Source organism: Rhinolophus sinicus, chromosome 4, assembly GCF_057876585.1.
Source record: "Rhinolophus sinicus isolate RSI-liver-muscle chromosome 4, RSI-T2T, whole genome shotgun sequence".
Lineage (NCBI taxonomy): Eukaryota > Metazoa > Chordata > Mammalia > Chiroptera > Rhinolophidae > Rhinolophus > Rhinolophus sinicus.
This window is the reverse complement of record NC_142504.1, coordinates 109,034,459-109,051,864: the sequence shown is the minus strand read 5'-3', so window position 1 is coordinate 109,051,864 and position 17,406 is coordinate 109,034,459. Positions and strand designations below refer to the sequence as shown.

General features: G+C 38.5%; 1 protein-coding gene and 1 long non-coding RNA gene across 21 annotated transcripts in view; one reads left to right on the top strand and one right to left on the bottom strand.

Annotated features, from left to right (window-relative positions):
* The window catches only part of LOC109446190 (uncharacterized), a 66,473-nt gene that overhangs the window by 22,516 nt on the left and 26,551 nt on the right, over window positions 1–17,406 (top strand). For 15 of the 19 annotated variants that reach the window (XR_016021203.1, XR_016021205.1, XR_016021195.1 and 12 more), the window contains 2 exons: window positions 4,346–4,497; window positions 4,976–5,096. This is a non-coding gene — a long non-coding RNA (uncharacterized LOC109446190). The remainder of the gene's footprint in view (window positions 1–4,345; window positions 4,498–4,975; window positions 5,097–17,406) is intronic. The other 4 variants (XR_016021206.1, XR_016021194.1, XR_016021193.1 and 1 more) reach the window with 1 other exon arrangement.
* On the bottom strand, window positions 1,692–15,667 carry SERPINB2 (serpin family B member 2). Of its 2 annotated transcripts, XM_019729329.3 has the most exons (8): window positions 15,551–15,667; window positions 11,521–11,697; window positions 9,553–9,669; window positions 8,089–8,217; window positions 7,464–7,581; window positions 4,376–4,518; window positions 3,624–3,788; window positions 1,692–2,668 (listed from the first exon to the last, which is right to left on the bottom strand). In XM_019729329.3, exons 2-8 carry the CDS (start codon window positions 11,686–11,688, stop codon window positions 2,264–2,266), a joined length of 1,245 nt encoding a protein of 414 aa, XP_019584888.2. In that variant the 5' UTR covers window positions 11,689–11,697; window positions 15,551–15,667; the 3' UTR covers window positions 1,692–2,263. The 2 variants fall into 2 exon arrangements, with proteins under 2 accessions (XP_019584888.2, XP_074195968.1); XM_074339867.2 differs by lacking the exon at window positions 15,551–15,667 and having other exon boundaries at window positions 11,521–12,457.

Here is a 17,406-nt window from a genome sequence, read left to right as displayed (position 1 = left end):
GAAGTCTGAGATCAAGGTGCTGGCTGGTTGGGTTCTTAGCGAGGGCTCTCTTCTTGGTTCTCAGATGGCTGCCTCCTTTCTGTGTTCGCACAAGGGAGGGAGAGGAAGCTCTGGTCCTTTATCTCTTTTAAATACATGGGAACTCCATGCTCATGACCTCATCTAACCTTAATTACTTCCCAACTGACCCATCTCCAAATACCATTACACTGGAGATTAGGGTTTCAACATCTGTATTGGGACAGGGGGTGCGGGTGGGGGATTGGTACACAAACATTCAGTCCATAGCAATGGCTGAGAGTTTCCCCAAACTGAAGCAAGAACCAAGTTCCCAGAGACAAATTCTGCTGATGAAGAAGACAAATTTTACAAAACAATTTTAAAAAGTACTCTTCATGCAATGAAATGTCAAGAATATTATCAAAAACAAAACGAAAGATTATTAAAATTACAAAAGTATCTTGACATCAACTTTCCCATTAGCAACTTTGGTGCCCGGGGATAATAAAATCATACCCTTAAAGTTCTTTGAACCTAAACTTCTACACTCATATTCTGACTCAATAATGAGAGTGAAATGGGCATCTTAAGACTCACAACGATTCAGAAAACTATTGCTGACTGCCTTGCTGAATGAACTATTGAAGCACCTAGAAAAATGGATCTAAAAGTAAGTAGGAGGGTGCAAAAGGCAAGGACCCCTAAATTTTAAGAATGTCTTATTTAGAGAAAAACAAAAACACAATTCAAGCCTTAAACTATTAACTGAATGACTTTCTGGGATTCTATATTTGACCAGCTCACAGAAAATAAATAAAATCCGAGACAGTCGTATTGCCTACAAAGCTAATAATCATAATCACTAATATTTTTCAAATACTGTATGTGCCAAGAATTCTTTGAATTGCTTCTTATGCATGAATTCATTTAACCATAACTACCCTATGGGAAAAGCATTATTTTCTCTAGTTTACACTGAAAGAAAAGAAGCATAAAGAAGCACCATTCCTCGCCCACGATTAGGTGACTCGGAAGTGTTAGAGCTGGGATTTCAATATAGATAGTCAAGGTCCTGAGGCCACCTCCTTAGTCACCATGCTCCATGGGTCATCCCTCCATGCCTTCCATCAAAGGGGGGATGGTGCCTGGGACACATTTCCAGGATCCAGCCTCACTTCTGAAGCCAGACTCTCAAGCCAGTTCAGAAACCCCCAAACTTCCTATCTGCCTTTGCTCTCAGGTCTTAAATTATGTTCTGTTCTGCCTCCGATTTATCAAAAGCACTGAGTGCTATTTGAAGCAAACACCCCTAAAAGAAGCCATCCTTTTTGTCCCCTCCAGTCCATCTCCACTCCTCTAAACTCTCAGATCAATGACTATGACCTTGAGTCTGTGTCCAGACCACTGGATTTGGTATTTGTTTCTGATGTCCTTGAGATGTAAACACTGGTATCCCCCAGGGACTCTGACCCAGACTTGTGATGCCTTTTGCTGCTAGAAGGCAGCCCTGAACAATTTTTCACACAATCCTATCCCACCCGCTCCTTGCAAGAGGGGTAGTTATCCCCTTGGTTCCTTTATTCTACTTTTCCTTGGTTCCCATAAATGAGCCATGATGCCTAATTTGGGGGAATCAAGATATAAGAAGTCTTAGGATCTGATGACCTCATGGAATGACAACAAAAAAATGGTTGTGTGGAAACATGTTTATTTATTATATATTTGCAAGTTTACATAAGTTACAGACATATCTATGTGATACATAATGCTACAAATGCCCATAACATATATTTGCCTGTTATTCAATGCTTTCTTCTAGGTTTTTATAATAGAAGGGCATAGGACACCTCGTCATCCTTCATCATAAAAACAAAAAATGCATTTCCTTAGAAAGAAACATAGTGATCCCCTGTTTCTGTAACTGAACTGTATCAGCTACATTAAATAGACAGTGAACAATAATAAAAAACATTATATAAAATAATAAATAATAAAGGAAAAGTTAATGCTATAAAATACACTAAGAGTAAGGAAAAACTAAATGGGACATCACCCCCTTTCAAGAGACCAAACAATTAATAGGGTTGTAATCTTATGATTGACAGTTGTCTAGTTATTTCTGCATTTACATTTAGTGTGGAGCAGAAGTTGTTCAGGAAAACAGAAATACATAGATAAAGTCCCTAAATTTTTGGTACTTACAGCAATTGTGAGGCTTATACCTCATGCTACAAAATCCTGTACAGATCAGAAACTTTCAGTTTTAGGGTGAGGCAAATCTACCAAAAAATAAGATGGTCTTGGTTGTTTTGTGCATTATGAAGAAGAGGAAAGGATGATCTGCCACAAACTGGGGGCCTCCATGGCCGGTTCTCCCTGACATGGTGGCCCCAGTGCCAGCCGTCGCTTCAGTGCCCTTCTCATTGACGTCTACAGTGGCCTGATGAAACACTTCAGATAGATACAGGTCATTCCCTTCCGACATGCCTAAGAAATTGGCCTGGCCAATGTTGAAGGCCTCAGTCATTCCCATGTGTCTCAGAATGGATTTGAGTTCGTAATGCTCTTCTAATTTGAACCGGGGCAGGTACACCTCAACGTCATCTTCAGCCATTGTGTCTTTGCTGATCCACTTGTTGAGTTTGTCATAAGTTATTTCACTTTCCAGCTACAAATAAAAAAAATTTTTTTAAGCAGTGAGTGCTTAGAAAAGAAGGAAAACAACTTCAAAGTCTAATGTTAAAAAATCAGTGATTTTAGCTTTTCATCCAGAACCGCCATCTTTCAGTAATTTGCCAAAATGACCAACACAAGGAGAAAAAGGAGAGGACTCTAAACCTTTTAGAAAACCAGGTGTTCCTGTAGCCACACACATGCAAATCTACAAGAAAGGTAATACTGTAAACATCGAGGGAATGGGCACCGTTCAAAAGGGAATGCCCCACAAACGTCACCATGGCGAGCCCGGAAGAGTCCACAGTGTCACCCAGCATGTAGTTGGCATGGTTTTAAACCAACAAGGTAAGGGTAAGATTCTTGCCTAGAGAATTAATGTAGGTAATTCAACACATTAAGCACTATAAGAGCCAAGACAGCTTCCTGAAATGTGTGACAGAAAATGGTCAAAAAAGAAGGGAGCCAAAGAACAAGGTACCTGGGTTCAACTGAAGCACCAGCCTGCCCCACTCAGAGACTCACATTTTGTGAGAACCAATGGAAAAGAGCCTGAGCTGCGGGCACCCATTCCCTAGGAATTCATGGCATGATAGGTGCAAAACTACAAAAGACCTCTGTGCTGTTAAAAATATTTCTCGTAATTGAGTAGAAGTATGATGTCCCCTCCCCCAAAGAAATATGTAAAGAAAACAATCAGGGACTTTAATTTTACTACATATGAGTGACATAAAAAATTAATCGACTGGTAAAGTTTTTGCAAGAAGGTAGCATGTATGACATGTGTGTAAGGCTTTGAACAAAAGTTTGAGACATGCGACATTTACTATCAAGCAATTCACACGTTTCTGTGAAAAATGGCACACCGTTTCCTAAATTATAGACATGTTCGTCATAAAAGGTAAGTTTAGCCCCAGAAGTCTAAAACAATTGAAGTTGAAATGGCTTACCAACTCCAAGCCAGTAGACACATTAGCAATTTCATCTGGAAGCAACAAGAACATGCTGACATCTTCAACATATGGCAATTCTAGGATCTGAGTCTTTAGGTCTTCTATGTAGCCAATGTTCAGCTTTTCATGCAAGTACATCATCTGTACAGGTTTACGCTGAGTCTAAAATGATTGAAGAGTAAAATATAAAGGTTGATGCTGAGATGTCGAGATTTGTAGTTAGACTTAAAAGAGAATGGGTTCTGGCTTCGTGTTTAAGAAATATGTTTTGATGTAAACAAATAAATTATTTGCATACACTTACAATGACTCTGATCCTATTATCTTTTTTTTTTTATATTATACCCATGATTAATAAGATCAACAGTAATACTAAAAACTTTGTTAGTACCTACCGTGGGCCAAGAACTCTGCTAAATCTCATTGAATCCTGACAACCACATTTTGAGTTGGATATTATTATTATTCCAGTTTTATAGACCAAAAAATGGAATGCATGGACGTAAATAAGGTCATATCTGGTAAGTAGAGCTTACATTTGAGTCCAGGTTTGCGTAAGTATAAAGCCCATGGTCTTTCACAACTATTCATATGACCTCTCATAAAATTATTCAGTAGCTTGAGTCAATCAACTGTCTGAAGTCCATAACTTATAACTATCATATCACATAGTAGCATTAACAAATTGTCTCTATTTTTATTTCTCTGTCTTGTTTAAGGCCCTAAAACACATGTTAAGAAAGTCATACCGCGTTCACACGGAAAGGATAAAGCCCATTTAATTTCTTCTCAAATGGAGTTTTCCAATTTCCTTTGAAGTAGACAGCATTCACCAAGACCATCCTGGTCTCTGGATCTACAGAACCTTCAGGTAACAAGTTTGGAATTTTGCCTACAAAAAAAACGTGACATATGTTTAAGTTTCATGATCAAGAACTGTAATGTTACTATAATTTCTTGAATCTTTTAAGTCACCATCAAACTCAGCAGCCATATTTGTCAAATTATCCAGAGATGTTCAAATTCAAGTTTTTCTCCTGATTTATTTAAAGAATAAGTAAAACTCAGACCAGATTTCTCAAAAGATTTTCAAAGTCCAAGAGAAAATCAAAAGTAATGCATTTAAAATTTAGATTTACCATCAAATTTGCAGTGGAGATTTTCACTTCCTTTTACATTGTTTTCTCAGTTTTATGGTTATATAAAGTTATTTAATTCAGACGGGTGTGAAATAGAAAAAAGATAATAGTGCCTTTCCACAGTATGGCACGTATGTTCCTTCTAGATCTGGTCTAGATAGTCTATGGGTCTGACCCATTGATTTATTCAAAAACATTTTTTTTTTTAAGGAGTTTGGGCTAGATCTACACTAGGAGTAGTACATATTCATGAGGTGAGCAAGGAAGAAGTGTCCTGCTGGGGCTGAGAATATTGGAAGAGACATTCAAAATCAGTTGTGAAAAATGTGTGGTAAGTTCTGCAATAGAGCTAAATAATACAAAGTACACAGTAATACAGAGAAGGGAGTAAAAGAGTGAGCCACAGAATGTTCTCAGAAAATGATAATATCCCGTGTGATAGGTGTTTTTTTTTAAGTTGATTTAAGAAACAGCCCACTTATGATGAATACATGCTCTGCAATATTTCAACCACTAAACGAATTATTTTATTTAATCCTTACAACTACATTATTAGGTGAATATTAGTGTCATTTTGCACAGAAAGACACCATGATGAGAGAGGTTAGCAATCTTCCCAAAGCGACAGTCTTGGTAAGCTAATCAGGATTCTGCCTCCACAGTCTGCCACCTTCCAATCCTACTGACAGAAAATGGACTAAGAAAAAGGTCACTGTAATATGACCAACTTTAACATATCCATTCAATATCTCTACTCAGTATATCCCCAGGCAATTAAAATTCTTGGTTACTATTAAAATCTACTAATGCTTTATTTGACTTTGTGACGCACATGACAAAACTAGTGTTTGTTCATAACAAATAAAACAGAAAATTCTCTCAAATTATTATAAAATTTGGTAAAACAAACAGCTCAAATGACTACTTGGCATTTTGGCAATACAATTGATTGATTTACAGACATTCAATACAATGCTTAAAAAGAAACTTCATGTTGGTCTCAAAAAGCAGAACTCTCGTGTGTCTCTAATTTTGCGCTTCTTTTTTTACTTTCACTTCTCTCAATCATTACTTTTCCTACTTCCTTGTGTCAGTAGTCTGTCAGTGTTTTAGAACAGTGATTTTGAAATCCATAATGGAAATGAAAAACTAAAGCAGATCAACTATTTTCAGAGAAATGAATTTTTCTTTAAGTTCTGTAGAACTTAGTTCTTAGATTCTATAGATTCTTAGATTCTATGTTCTATAGAACTCAAATTCTTAGAACTTAGTCCATTATGGTAGATAAGAAACCAAGACACCAAACTGTGGCTTAAAACAATGTTTAAAGCACAGAAGTTAAGAAAATCCTTTTTTTTTTTTTTTTTTGCCCTTAAGTTATCAAATTCTTTAAACATCCAAATGAAGAAATCTAGAGTTAGACTATGGATAAGAAGAGGGAACTCCAGCTTCACCACTAACTAGTAGTGGGATCTTGGATGAGCCAGTTTGTCAGCAAAAGACTGTGCTAATTTTTGTGGAGACACAGGAGAAGTGTGACATGCTGGTCCTCCTCTTAAATAATTATAGTCCAGGTGAGACATCCAAGCAAACAAAATGAAATCAGTTCAAAAACGAAAATCAAGGCCCTACATGTTGAATATCAACATAAGTCATGAAGCTAACAAAGGCCTAGAAGAGTTGACAAGAGGGAGAGATCAAGACGCTGTTGGGAGATACCTCCAGGAAAGGGTAAGATTTTGGTTGCCACTGAAGTGAAATTCTGAAGTTGAGGTATGCATTAGGAGTATGGGGGTAGCAGCCAGTATGTTGTGTTTACAGGAGCTCGGGCTCCAGCAGGAGTCAAGTACAGTCTGCTGGACTATGGAGAACTCAAAAGTCAAGGTAGAGTAAGATCTTCTGAGGACAGTAGAAGGTCACTGAAGTTATTTGTGTGGGAATAGCGTAAGAAGTGTATTACTTCATCTCTTTAGTTTCATCTCCTCCCTTCAGCGCTGTACACTCCAGTCAAACCAAACGCCATTCATTTCCCTAGAGGGCCAAGGTCTCTCACCCCTGCATAGTTATACATCTGTGCACTCTGTCTGGAACTCTCTCCCAAGGTACCATTCTATAGCTTGCCTGGCCAGCTACAGCCCATTCTCCTAATCACAATGTAAACATCTCTTATTCCAGAAAGCTTCCTCTCATCTGGGCATTGGAGGCAGGTGCCTTTCCTACCTGTGTGGTCCCATATGGAGCCTGTACTTCCCCCATAAAAACACTAGTACCACGTTACAGCAATTGCAATTTGATCGCATGCCTCCCTCTACTGCTTAGCTCTATGGTGGCAAAGGCAGGATTCTGTTTTGTTTACAATCAAGCCTTTTTTCTTCGTTTTTGTCCACAGTGATGTAGTGTCACAATTATTTCAATACTGATATTTCCTGTGTTGGAAAACATCTGTTTTCTATTCTATTCTAACATAAGATCCCAAAACAGATTATTTGAGTACTGAACATGTGTCTTTTATTAGCAGACCTCAATTCTTTTTTCTCACTTAAAATACCACTCAGCTAAACAATAAGGTCGCATTAACCAAAATAACTAAGGCTGGATGAATTTTCAGGGATTACGAGCTATATTGAAGGATGATTTTTCAAAATAGATCAGAGTTTTCTAAGTGAAAGAAGAACAGAAAATATTTCCTTGGTTTTACCTTTGGTTTGAGTATTGACCCAGAAATTAATCTTTTTTCTGGCTCCTTCTGGACATTCTAGGAAGTCGACTGCCTGGGGTTCTGTAGAGTAATATTTCTTAGAGAGTCGTATGTATTCCTTTAAAGCAAGAAAAATGCAGGGCGTTACATAGAATATATACTGAACAAGCCTTGGTATAATTTTGAATTACAGGCTTTCTGTCAAGACTGGGAGCCTGAGTTTGGGGTAGGGGTGGAGGTTGGCAATGGGGTAGGGGCTGAAAGAGGAAAAGATATAGATTATAAGTGCTCTGTGGAGTCCCTTCCCCCATACACCAGCCCCAATTCTATTTGCCCTCCTGCATTCTTCACATTATAGACTCTGAATAAGAGGGAGGTGGGGTTCGGGGGATAGTGACTCTGAAAGTCAGTTATGTCCCTCCTGACTTACTGCACTGCGAGTGGGACTTTTGCAGCAGGACAGAGGGAGCATAAGGGATAGCTGCTGTGACCAATGGCGTTAGGGAGCCGTAGGGAGCCGTGTGCAAGTCTAACTCTCACTGTCTGAATCACAGGGAAAAGCCTTGAAAGTGACCTCACTGCAGGTTCAGGGCCCCGCCATTTCAATCACAGGTTTTTTTCTTACTTCCTTGAATCTCGCAGACTTCTCTCCAAACAGCTTATTGGCACTTTCCAATACATAATCCCCTGTGGACTCGTTGATTGCAGAGATGAGAGAACGGAAGGATGAATGGATTGTATCTTCAGCTTGTGCCTTAAACAGGAAGAAGGGATTCTCCATACAACTCAGGACTACTAGACAAGACATTTCTTAAGCAATGATATTTTTTTTTTTCAATATAACAACAAAATGCTGTATTAATGTGTATTTTTCCTGGTACTTTAGAAGAATCTCTGAGGAAATACTTTTGATATGGATGCGTTTTAAAAGTAATAAGATAATGTTTTACTTGTTTCATATTTTGCCTATAGATTGGACTTAACCATGAAGTAACCAACATCCTAGAAGAAAGTGAGACTCCTTTTATAGTTCCCTAAACTTTAAGGTCTTTAAGGAATTTATTACATTAAAATGTTACCTTACAAATGTTCTTTTAAAAGTTCAAATAAAAAAGAAGTTCAAATAACTTCTAAAAGTACCCATTTTATAATTAAGGCATAGTCTAAACAGGGGAAAATCTAGGTTTTAGAAAAAGCATGAAAGTGAAGGGGAATTCCAAACTACAACCTAAAGTTTGCAAACGCGATGACAAACATGGAGTTCCGTCACAACAGAGGAAAGAGCCCTGCAAATGATTTCCAGGTGTTTCAGGAGACCTGGCTGGATCTCCATATTGAATGAGCCCTCTCCACCTCCTCTTGCCCATAATTCCCTGGGTAATGGGCAGACGAAGTATCATTGTTCCCAAGAAGAAAGCTATGGGCGCTATGTCTCCATAACCTAACTCAAGAGTGTAAGGAAGTTGGTTACCAACAGCAACACATCTATGTCCAGTGCCTATAATTTAGCTGGATAGCTGGTGTCTAAGCAATGGAGTACTGAGAAAAGATACTACTACCTGAGATAAATATACAGATAGATGTTAGAGGGATAGATAGATAGACAGATAGACAGACAGACAGACAGACAGACAGGCAATAAATGGAGAGGTAGAAAATAGGGAAGGGATATCTGAAGATTAGTGGCCTCTCGTGAAGTCATCAAGCCTGACCTGCTCCATTCCTCATTCTCCTCCATTATCACACCTTACCCTCTGCCCTCTGAAAATCTGCATCCAGGCATGTGTACTCTAGGAGTCTCTACCGTGGTTTTAGAATAAACTGCACAAACCCAACTAGTGGCAGGGTGGTATGACAGAATTTAGAAAGAGCCTTGGCTTAGAAGTCAGGAAGTCTGGATTCTATCCTGGCTCTGTCCTTTCTTATTGGTGGGATCACAGAATATTTATTTAAGGACTCTGAGTCTTCGTTTTCCTTCTGTGAAGGGGGACGTTGTATTGGGTTTCTTCTCAGTCTAATGTTGTGACTTTAAGACACAAAGATTCTAGAAATAAAATACAAAAGAAATATGAATGAATGAGTCAGATACCTGCAAAATGGCATCAGGATAAGTGACCTGGACCTGCTGCATGAGTTCACAACCGGTGACGTTCTCTGGGGTCGCTGGGGTGACTTCATGGACTCCAATTTGGTTAAACTGTAGCACCTTCAGTTGGAGTTAAAGGGAATGGTTACATTTTCCTGCTAAATTATTTCACTTTTAAACCAATGGCTGTCAAGTACCTCTGAGAGTCCTGAATCTAGTTCCCTGTATGGGCTATACACATAGACACTCTTTTTATGTAATATGTAAGTGTCAGTTAACCAAAATTCCCTTCATAGGAATCAGTATGAAGTATTTATACTAATCTACGCACAAGTCCTTAGTCCCTAGGCTCAGGGAGCTTAAATGCCTTCACTCACACACCTTGTAAAGAGTGGCAAAGCCACCACTCAAACAGATTGTTCTGTCCCCAACTTCCATGCTTCTTCCTCCAAGATACAGAGCGCATCCTCTTTCTTTTTGGTAGGGAATTAACCACGTTTGCCTTTGAGTTTTAAAATCTATACATACAGCAGAGTTACAAGAAGACGATATAAAATCTTTGCATGGTCCCACGTGCTCAAGAACCTTCCAGATACAGAAAAGCTGTATTGTGTCCAGAGTGACCAATAAGCTAAATTTCCTTTGGTAGCAAAATCAATTTTTCAAAAAAATTTTAATGACCCAGAGTACTTACTTCATTTAGCATTTGCCCTCAAACTATATTGCTCTGATGGCTAAATATAATTTCCTTACCCTGATGTTTTCTGAAGTTTGCAATGCAGTTCACCGTCTTTATTTTTTCAAGGCAAAGAAAATAAAGGGGAAGGAGTGTTGCAAAATATTGCTGGTATTAGAGTTGAGCAACTGAGTTTTGTTGTAAGTCTTGGTGTTTAAACTGCCACAAACACAAGGAGTGATACAGCCATCCCTTCTCCTCCTGCAAGGAGATTGGCCAACACTCTCTGTGTGAACCACTTCTAACAAGGCCCATCTTAAATGGGTCACCATGTACCTGGGAAGGATATGTATATACTCAGGTACAATTCTCATGGGAAACCTGAAAGTAGCCAGTGGCATTTTGGTGTGACTGAAAGCACAATACGTGCCTGTGAGAAACCAGAGCCTATACATAAAGCCTTCAATTTTAATGGTTGTGTACATGTGTGAATGAAAGAATTTTAATTATAGGATGACCTGGTCTGGGTCACTGATGTAGGAGATAGCAGGATCATGTGAATTTTAAAAGTGTCAAATTCATCCCATAGGAATCCTGCAGTGTGTAGTTGAAGTAGTTCAATGTATTTTCAAGGCCCCAGACTCAGTGAAAGGGTCTCCTGACTGAGTTAGTGTCCATTCACCAAGGAAGGAAGCCAGCTACCCTACACCCTGTCCATCTTGATTTTTGAATACTGACCATCATGCCAGGCCCCATTTTGTTGACATGATCTCACAAGATTGAAAACATGGCTGAGGCCTTCTGAAGTCAACATTGCTCTCCGTGCATCTCCAACAATGTGGTGACCACAGCTCTGGGATATTTTTTTTTTCTTCATGACACTCTCTTAAAACCATTAGGAGGAATTCTTAATGGGAATCAAACACAGCACGCTAGCTGAGCGATGAAAGGAGCCTGAGCTAGGAGTGAGGAAAGCTTAGGAAACCTGGGAAATGTGCTTCCTTCACAAGGCCAGTCTTCCCACCTATGAAACGACACGTGTCTTAAAACCAAAAGAGACAGCGCATACAAAATACTTAAAAAAAAAACACATTCTATTATTAAAATGTAAGATGTCATTATTCATCACGTCCATCTTTACTGTGTAAGAAACTCTGATATGCTTTCTGCTAGCTACAATTAAGGATTTACATGGTTTGGCAGTTTTGTAGATCTGAATCTAAGGAACTTATGTTGTAATAGCATGTGATGATTGAATCATTCAGACTTAATTTAGAGCTTTAACAGAAACTTACTTTGGCCATCTGGTCTGCAGTGTTGCCTCTGGCACCCAGGTAGACCATGACCATGGTGGATGAGATGCCCCATGGAGAGAAGAAGAGATTCTGCGTGGTGCTTGTATTTGCCACATGCTTGAAAAAATTGAGGGCAAAGATTGTGTTTGCCATATAAAGGTCTTCCATTGTTTCAATCTAGAAGGAAAGTGAGGAAGAAAAGAACAGCTCTAGAAAATGATGCAACATTTTGGGTGATGTCAGAGAGTAGTACAGGCCATACCCTACATAGGGCAGGGGTTTCCTCTCTGTCCTTCCTTCATGGAACAACCCGAAGTAGATCAGGGACAGCATTATGGGCATGTGACTGGTGCAGCCATAATGGGCCCCACGCTTGGTGCAATGCTCTGCTGCCACCACCTTGAAATTCTTAATAATTTTAAACATAGGGTTCAGCATTTTCCGGCTGCACTGGATTCTGCAAATTATGTAGCTGATCCTGAGATATACTGAACAGTTATATGATGAGTAGTGAAATTCCATATAATAATGATAATAGCAATAAATAGTATTTATTGAGTTCCTACTGTACAAGAGAGGCTGTTCTAAATATTTTACCTATACTAACCATTTTGTCCTCACTGAAACCCTATGAGGAAGCATTGCTAATTTCTCTTTTACAAAGGAAGAAACTGCTGCACAGAGAGAATAAGAAAAGTGACAAGGAGTCAGGTGAATGGCCCTGGGGTCATGCTGTCAACCTCTCGGCTGTACCTGCAAACACATACCACACACACAGGCAAATCCGTGCATATTCAAATGTGTGTCACATGCACACATATTCTTGTTGGCTCCCAGTTGAGATGGTCAATCTTCTTTCAAATTCTCTGCTTCCGAAAGTGACTTAGACTCATTGTTTGAAGGTTAGGATTTTCACAGTCCTACCTCCTGTATCTGCCCCCAGCCCTCCACATACACACACATATCACACCCTTGCTACAAAAGAGATTCCTATGCTGAGAAATTCATTACTGGTAGCGCTAGAAAGGGCCCCTTCTTCTCCTGCAACCCGCTGCCAGGTAACCCTGTAGGGATGAACCTGGGTATGTGAAACACACACACACACACACACACACACACACACACACACACACACACACAATCACCCATCCGAAGATAAAAGACAGAGATGCCTTCCATGACCTAAGTTTTCCCATGCAGGCAAATGCTTGGACACATCCAGGTGTGTGGCGGTATCTGTTGGTAATGGCCAATGACCATCTTTCTGACGTATATTATGCTTCCATAATGGCTCATAGCACACCCTATAATTACCAAAATACATAAATATATCATAAATATATGATGCTGACACTCATCATTCCACAAGAAACCTTCTTGTGACAGTGGTTTCCCAGAACTGGGCAGGAGCTGGGGAGGCCCCAAGGATGAGGCATGCCCTACTCAGCAGGGCTTCCTCACAAGGGCCAGCAGTCACTTCTCTGCCTAGTCCAGGGATGTTTTATGTGAACACTTGGTTCATTCTTTTTAAGAAAGTGATTAAAATTTTTATCAAAATTTCACATTTAAAATAGCACCCAATTGTATTTTATCAAGACAAAATAATAAATTAAGTAAAACTTGTCCCTGAAACCCTCACCTCTTCTTCTCCTTTAATCGTCACAGCATCTCTATAAGGTAGATACTATTAACTCCATTGTAAGTATAGGTTGCACCCTGATGCTCTGAGGGGTTAAGTAACTGGCATAAGGTCACAGAGTTTGTATGTAATGGTGCAGGGATCCCAGCCTAGGGCTGCTTCAGAAACCCACTCTTTCCAATGTCCCACGCTGCCTTACCTGTTGGTATTCAACTTCACCATTAGGTGTAAGCATGTAGACAAGTTACTAGTTTGAGAAATGTTAGAAAAAGAAAATAAAAAGAGGAAGGTAGCAAGTCTGTAATGCTCCTAGAAGGCTTTTTAAGAAAAAAAAAATATATACTATTTTCTTTCTCTTGCTTCATCATTGAGATTAGATTAACTTGGGTGGCTCAGAATTTTATTCCCTCTCCTTTTGATTTTAAATTGTCTTTATAATTAATTAGTTTTATTGGGTAGATCTTTTTTGTAAATTATCTCAATGTTTTGGAAGCAAACTGAGAATTAATAAGATAAGTAAACTATTTGTCTATTCCCATATGAAAATAAGAAATCAGACCCAGAAAAGTAAATGTAAGCTTCTTCTATACCTAATTCTTTATAATAACCTGCACAGTCAGTCATCTTGACACTAAATGTCAAGACAAACTCTCAGACAGGGCTTTTAATGACAAGTTAGGATTTCAGGTGACTTTGCAAAGAAAAAAAAGGAGATAAGGACAAAATCAAAAAGGGTCTAAATTTTATTTTTAAAATAAAGTGCAATTAACTGCACTTACCATTAAAAAATAATATCTGATATCTATATTGCAGTTACAAAATTCCTTGTTTTGTTCAATTTGCATAATTACTTGTCCAGTAAAACCTGGTAATTCCTGTTATACAAATGAAAATATGAATATGTAGGTTACATAACTAGGTGGTTTCAAAGCCTAGACTGAATCTGTCTTCTGACTCCAAGTCTAGGGATTTTTCTACAAACCTTTCAAATGAGGTTTGAGAAGTTTATAGTTTCAGAAATCTCTGAAAGCATATGTGTGTGTGTGTGTGTGTGTGTGTGTGTGTGTGTGTTGTGTGTGTGTATGTATATATATAAACACTCATATACATATGTATAAACACACACATATATATGTGTGTGTGTGTATATATATATATATACACTCATATATATATATATATGAGTGTCTCCTGACCCTCACCCTCAGACAAGTCCACGCCTTACATTTGGGTGGGACTCTGCCTAAGACAATGTAAAATTAAAGTCACAGAGTGACATCAAGTAGCATAATCTCCCAGAACAGGTAACACCTGCTGTGAATTTCTTAATATCAGAGTAAGTTATACAACTTCATTAACTTCCAAATATTATGCTCCTAATTCATATTTAATATTATCATTGGGGAGAATGGATAGAAAGCATAGGTGGGACTGGGTTTCATGGTGTTTGTGGCAGTTTCTGCAACACAAGTTGACAAACGTGCCACTGAAACTTGGCACAGGTGATGAAGAATGTGGGAGTTGCCACCAGGCTCACCGCCATAGTCCCTCTGCTCGCTGGCACTGGGTGTTAGACTTGAATTTGTTGTGGCATTTAAAACAATTTTTTTTGTGACTACACAGTTCAAATAGTTTTGAAATTGACCACCAAAATCAATGAAAACAAAGAGAAAACAATAATGTCAAGGAAACTCCCCACCAGAAATTATGAAATTTTCCCCCACAAAATTACAAGCAGTTCCTGTTATTTGATAACTTTCACACTGAACAACTGTCAGTTTATGAGGTACTAAATTATTTATCAAATTATAACTTCAGTCAGTCCAACAAGAAGTTTGGTTGATTTTTCCCTTTCACTAAATTGACTGATTATTGAACTAAATTCAATAAATACATTCTGTTATTGAACTAACCCAACCCAGAATTTATGGTTTTAGATTAAAAATGAGTCATCTTTTAATTTTTAAAATATTTATATACAATTTACAGATTGCTTTCAATTGCTTAAATTAATGTATCTTAATTAACCATCAAATTCAGTACCAAAACACTAGCTAGTAAAGAGTATATATATTCTAACCTGTTTGATAAAATTGACATCCCAGCTTAAGTGTACATTTTGGTTTGGTTAATGTTACAAAGGCATTTGCTGGCTTCTGAGATTCAAGATTAAGTCTTGCTATAAATTTAATTCAAATCTTAAACTAAAGTATTTTCAGTTAAACAAAAATGTAAACAAGAAAACACCACTAAATTTTTATTCATCCTCTAAAAACATCCCACACTTTAATTTTCATTATGTTAATAATACCAGCATTATTATTATAATAGAAGAAAGAGAAACAATGAAACTATATTTCATTGAAATGGCAGTGGAAATCCCTGAAATACCTTGTTATTCTCTGAGGTGCTGTCTGACAGGCAATGGTCCTCTGAGAGTTGTTAGACTTCAGATATGTTGATGATGGCTTTATAAAGCTCAGCCCCTCCCACAGAGTATTTTTTTTTTCTCTTTCTAATCCTTACCCTTTGAGTGATTCAGAACAGCATCACTAGAAGAAAAATGCTTGTTTGCTAAGGCATCATTTAAGAAATTTGTTCGAGGAATGACATCACTCAGAAACTTGTGAATTTGGCAATAGCTACACGTGCCTGGTGAAATTAGCTAAAGACTGTCAGCCTAGTTTCAAGTGCCCCCTTCTATATATGTGCTCAAAGATAGTACCAAATTCTGCAATATCCCTTCTATCTTTCAACAGGGATGGCCTGTGGGCTCTTTGCAATACATAAGGACAATGGACTCCTTGCTCTCTTTTGATTCTAGACAACCCCCAAGGGACCCTTTGGTCATGGAAAGAAAAAGAAAACCACTATTTTTCTTTCTTAGAAATCCTCTATTTTAAAATGTCTTACATTTTCTCAAACTATAATTTCCTAAATAATTCTGGGTTCCACCCTAATCTCCTGTCAACAGCCACACCCGAAGCATTTTTCATTTGACCTTATTTAGAACATAGATCTTATCTTTTATTAAACAGTGAAAATTCATAGTGTACCTTAAGCTGATTTTTAACTCTGGACAGATCATAGATGTTGATTAGAAAATTGTGATGTCAAAAACATGATTGAGAAAATTGCTAGGCTTTTAGATACAACCAAAGGAATTTGAGGAACAAAAATAAATAAAAGACACGCATGATGAAATATAATTTGAGTCTGAAAATAGTCTGATTGTTGGAGCTTATTGAAAAGTGTTTGCAACACATTATAAAGACAGCTTCTCCTCTTTCTTTTCATTTCACTTTTACAGCTGGTGCTATTTATTGCCTTTGCAAACGCAATCCATTTCTGCTGTCCTCCCTGATTTTGTTTAGGTATTTGTGGGGACAGAGTCCCAGAGAGCAGTTTCCAGGCTCTTGACCTCACAGGGAAAGGTGCTGGCTCGGATAGTAGATGGCCATCAGCTGTGACTAGATGGCCATCAGCTGTTACCGGTTAGCCATTAGCCACTGATATAACAGCCATGGCTACACTGGTTGGTGGGTTGGCAGAGAAACAGACGGCGGGTTGCAGATCGTGTGGCTCCTGCTTCCTGTGTCTCCAACTCAGCTGCTAGCAAGCATATAACGGTATGACTCCCCTGTCTATGGCTCTGTGGGTGTTCCTTTTTGGCCTCACCCTATCCTGCGTTCTTGTGCAGGAAGCAGGACTAGAGACCCTACATAACTGTATTATTCAGAGATTTCTCGGTCTTGGGGAAGGAGGCCTAGTTGTTGGTCTAGGGGGTGGCTGTATTACCCAATTAGGTCAATAAGATATGGGAGAAGTCTGCTGGGGAATGTTTGGGGGAAATTTTTCCTTCCTGACAAGAGGGAGAGATGCAAAGAGAAGCTCCCTCCTGACTTTGATTGTAGTTGTTGGAGGATGCGATGCCAGAAGATGCTAAGGCTACATTACAGTAGTTGAGGCTGAGATTTGAAGAGATGCCAAACCGGAACGCTGACATCAGAGAACTCCTAAGCCAAAGTGGAAACTACCCACTTTGTAATTTTTTTGTAATTGTTATATGAGATAAGAAATAATAAGTCCGTATTGTTTAGGCATTGTTACACACTGTAGGTTCTCTGTCATTTGCAGCCAAAAGCATTCCTAAATGACACAGACTTTTGCGAAGAATAGATGAGCTAATGTCTGTGAGGTACTTAGCATATTATCTTTCGCAAAGTAAGTGCGCCATAGTGTTCACT

Excerpts from the sequence above, each read along its gene's own strand:
- SERPINB2 (XM_019729329.3), bottom strand. The coding sequence starts at position 11,688 with ATGGAAGACCTTTATATGGCAAACACAATCTTTGCCCTCAATTTTTTC. Across the intron at positions 9,670-11,520 it reads CTGCAGACCAGATGGCCAAA|GTGCTACAGTTTAACCAAAT; the intron begins GTAAGTTTCTGT and ends CTCCAACTGAAG. Across the intron at positions 2,669-3,623 it reads TGTCTACTGGCTTGGAGTTG|CTGGAAAGTGAAATAACTTA; the intron begins GTAAGCCATTTC and ends TTTTATTTGTAG.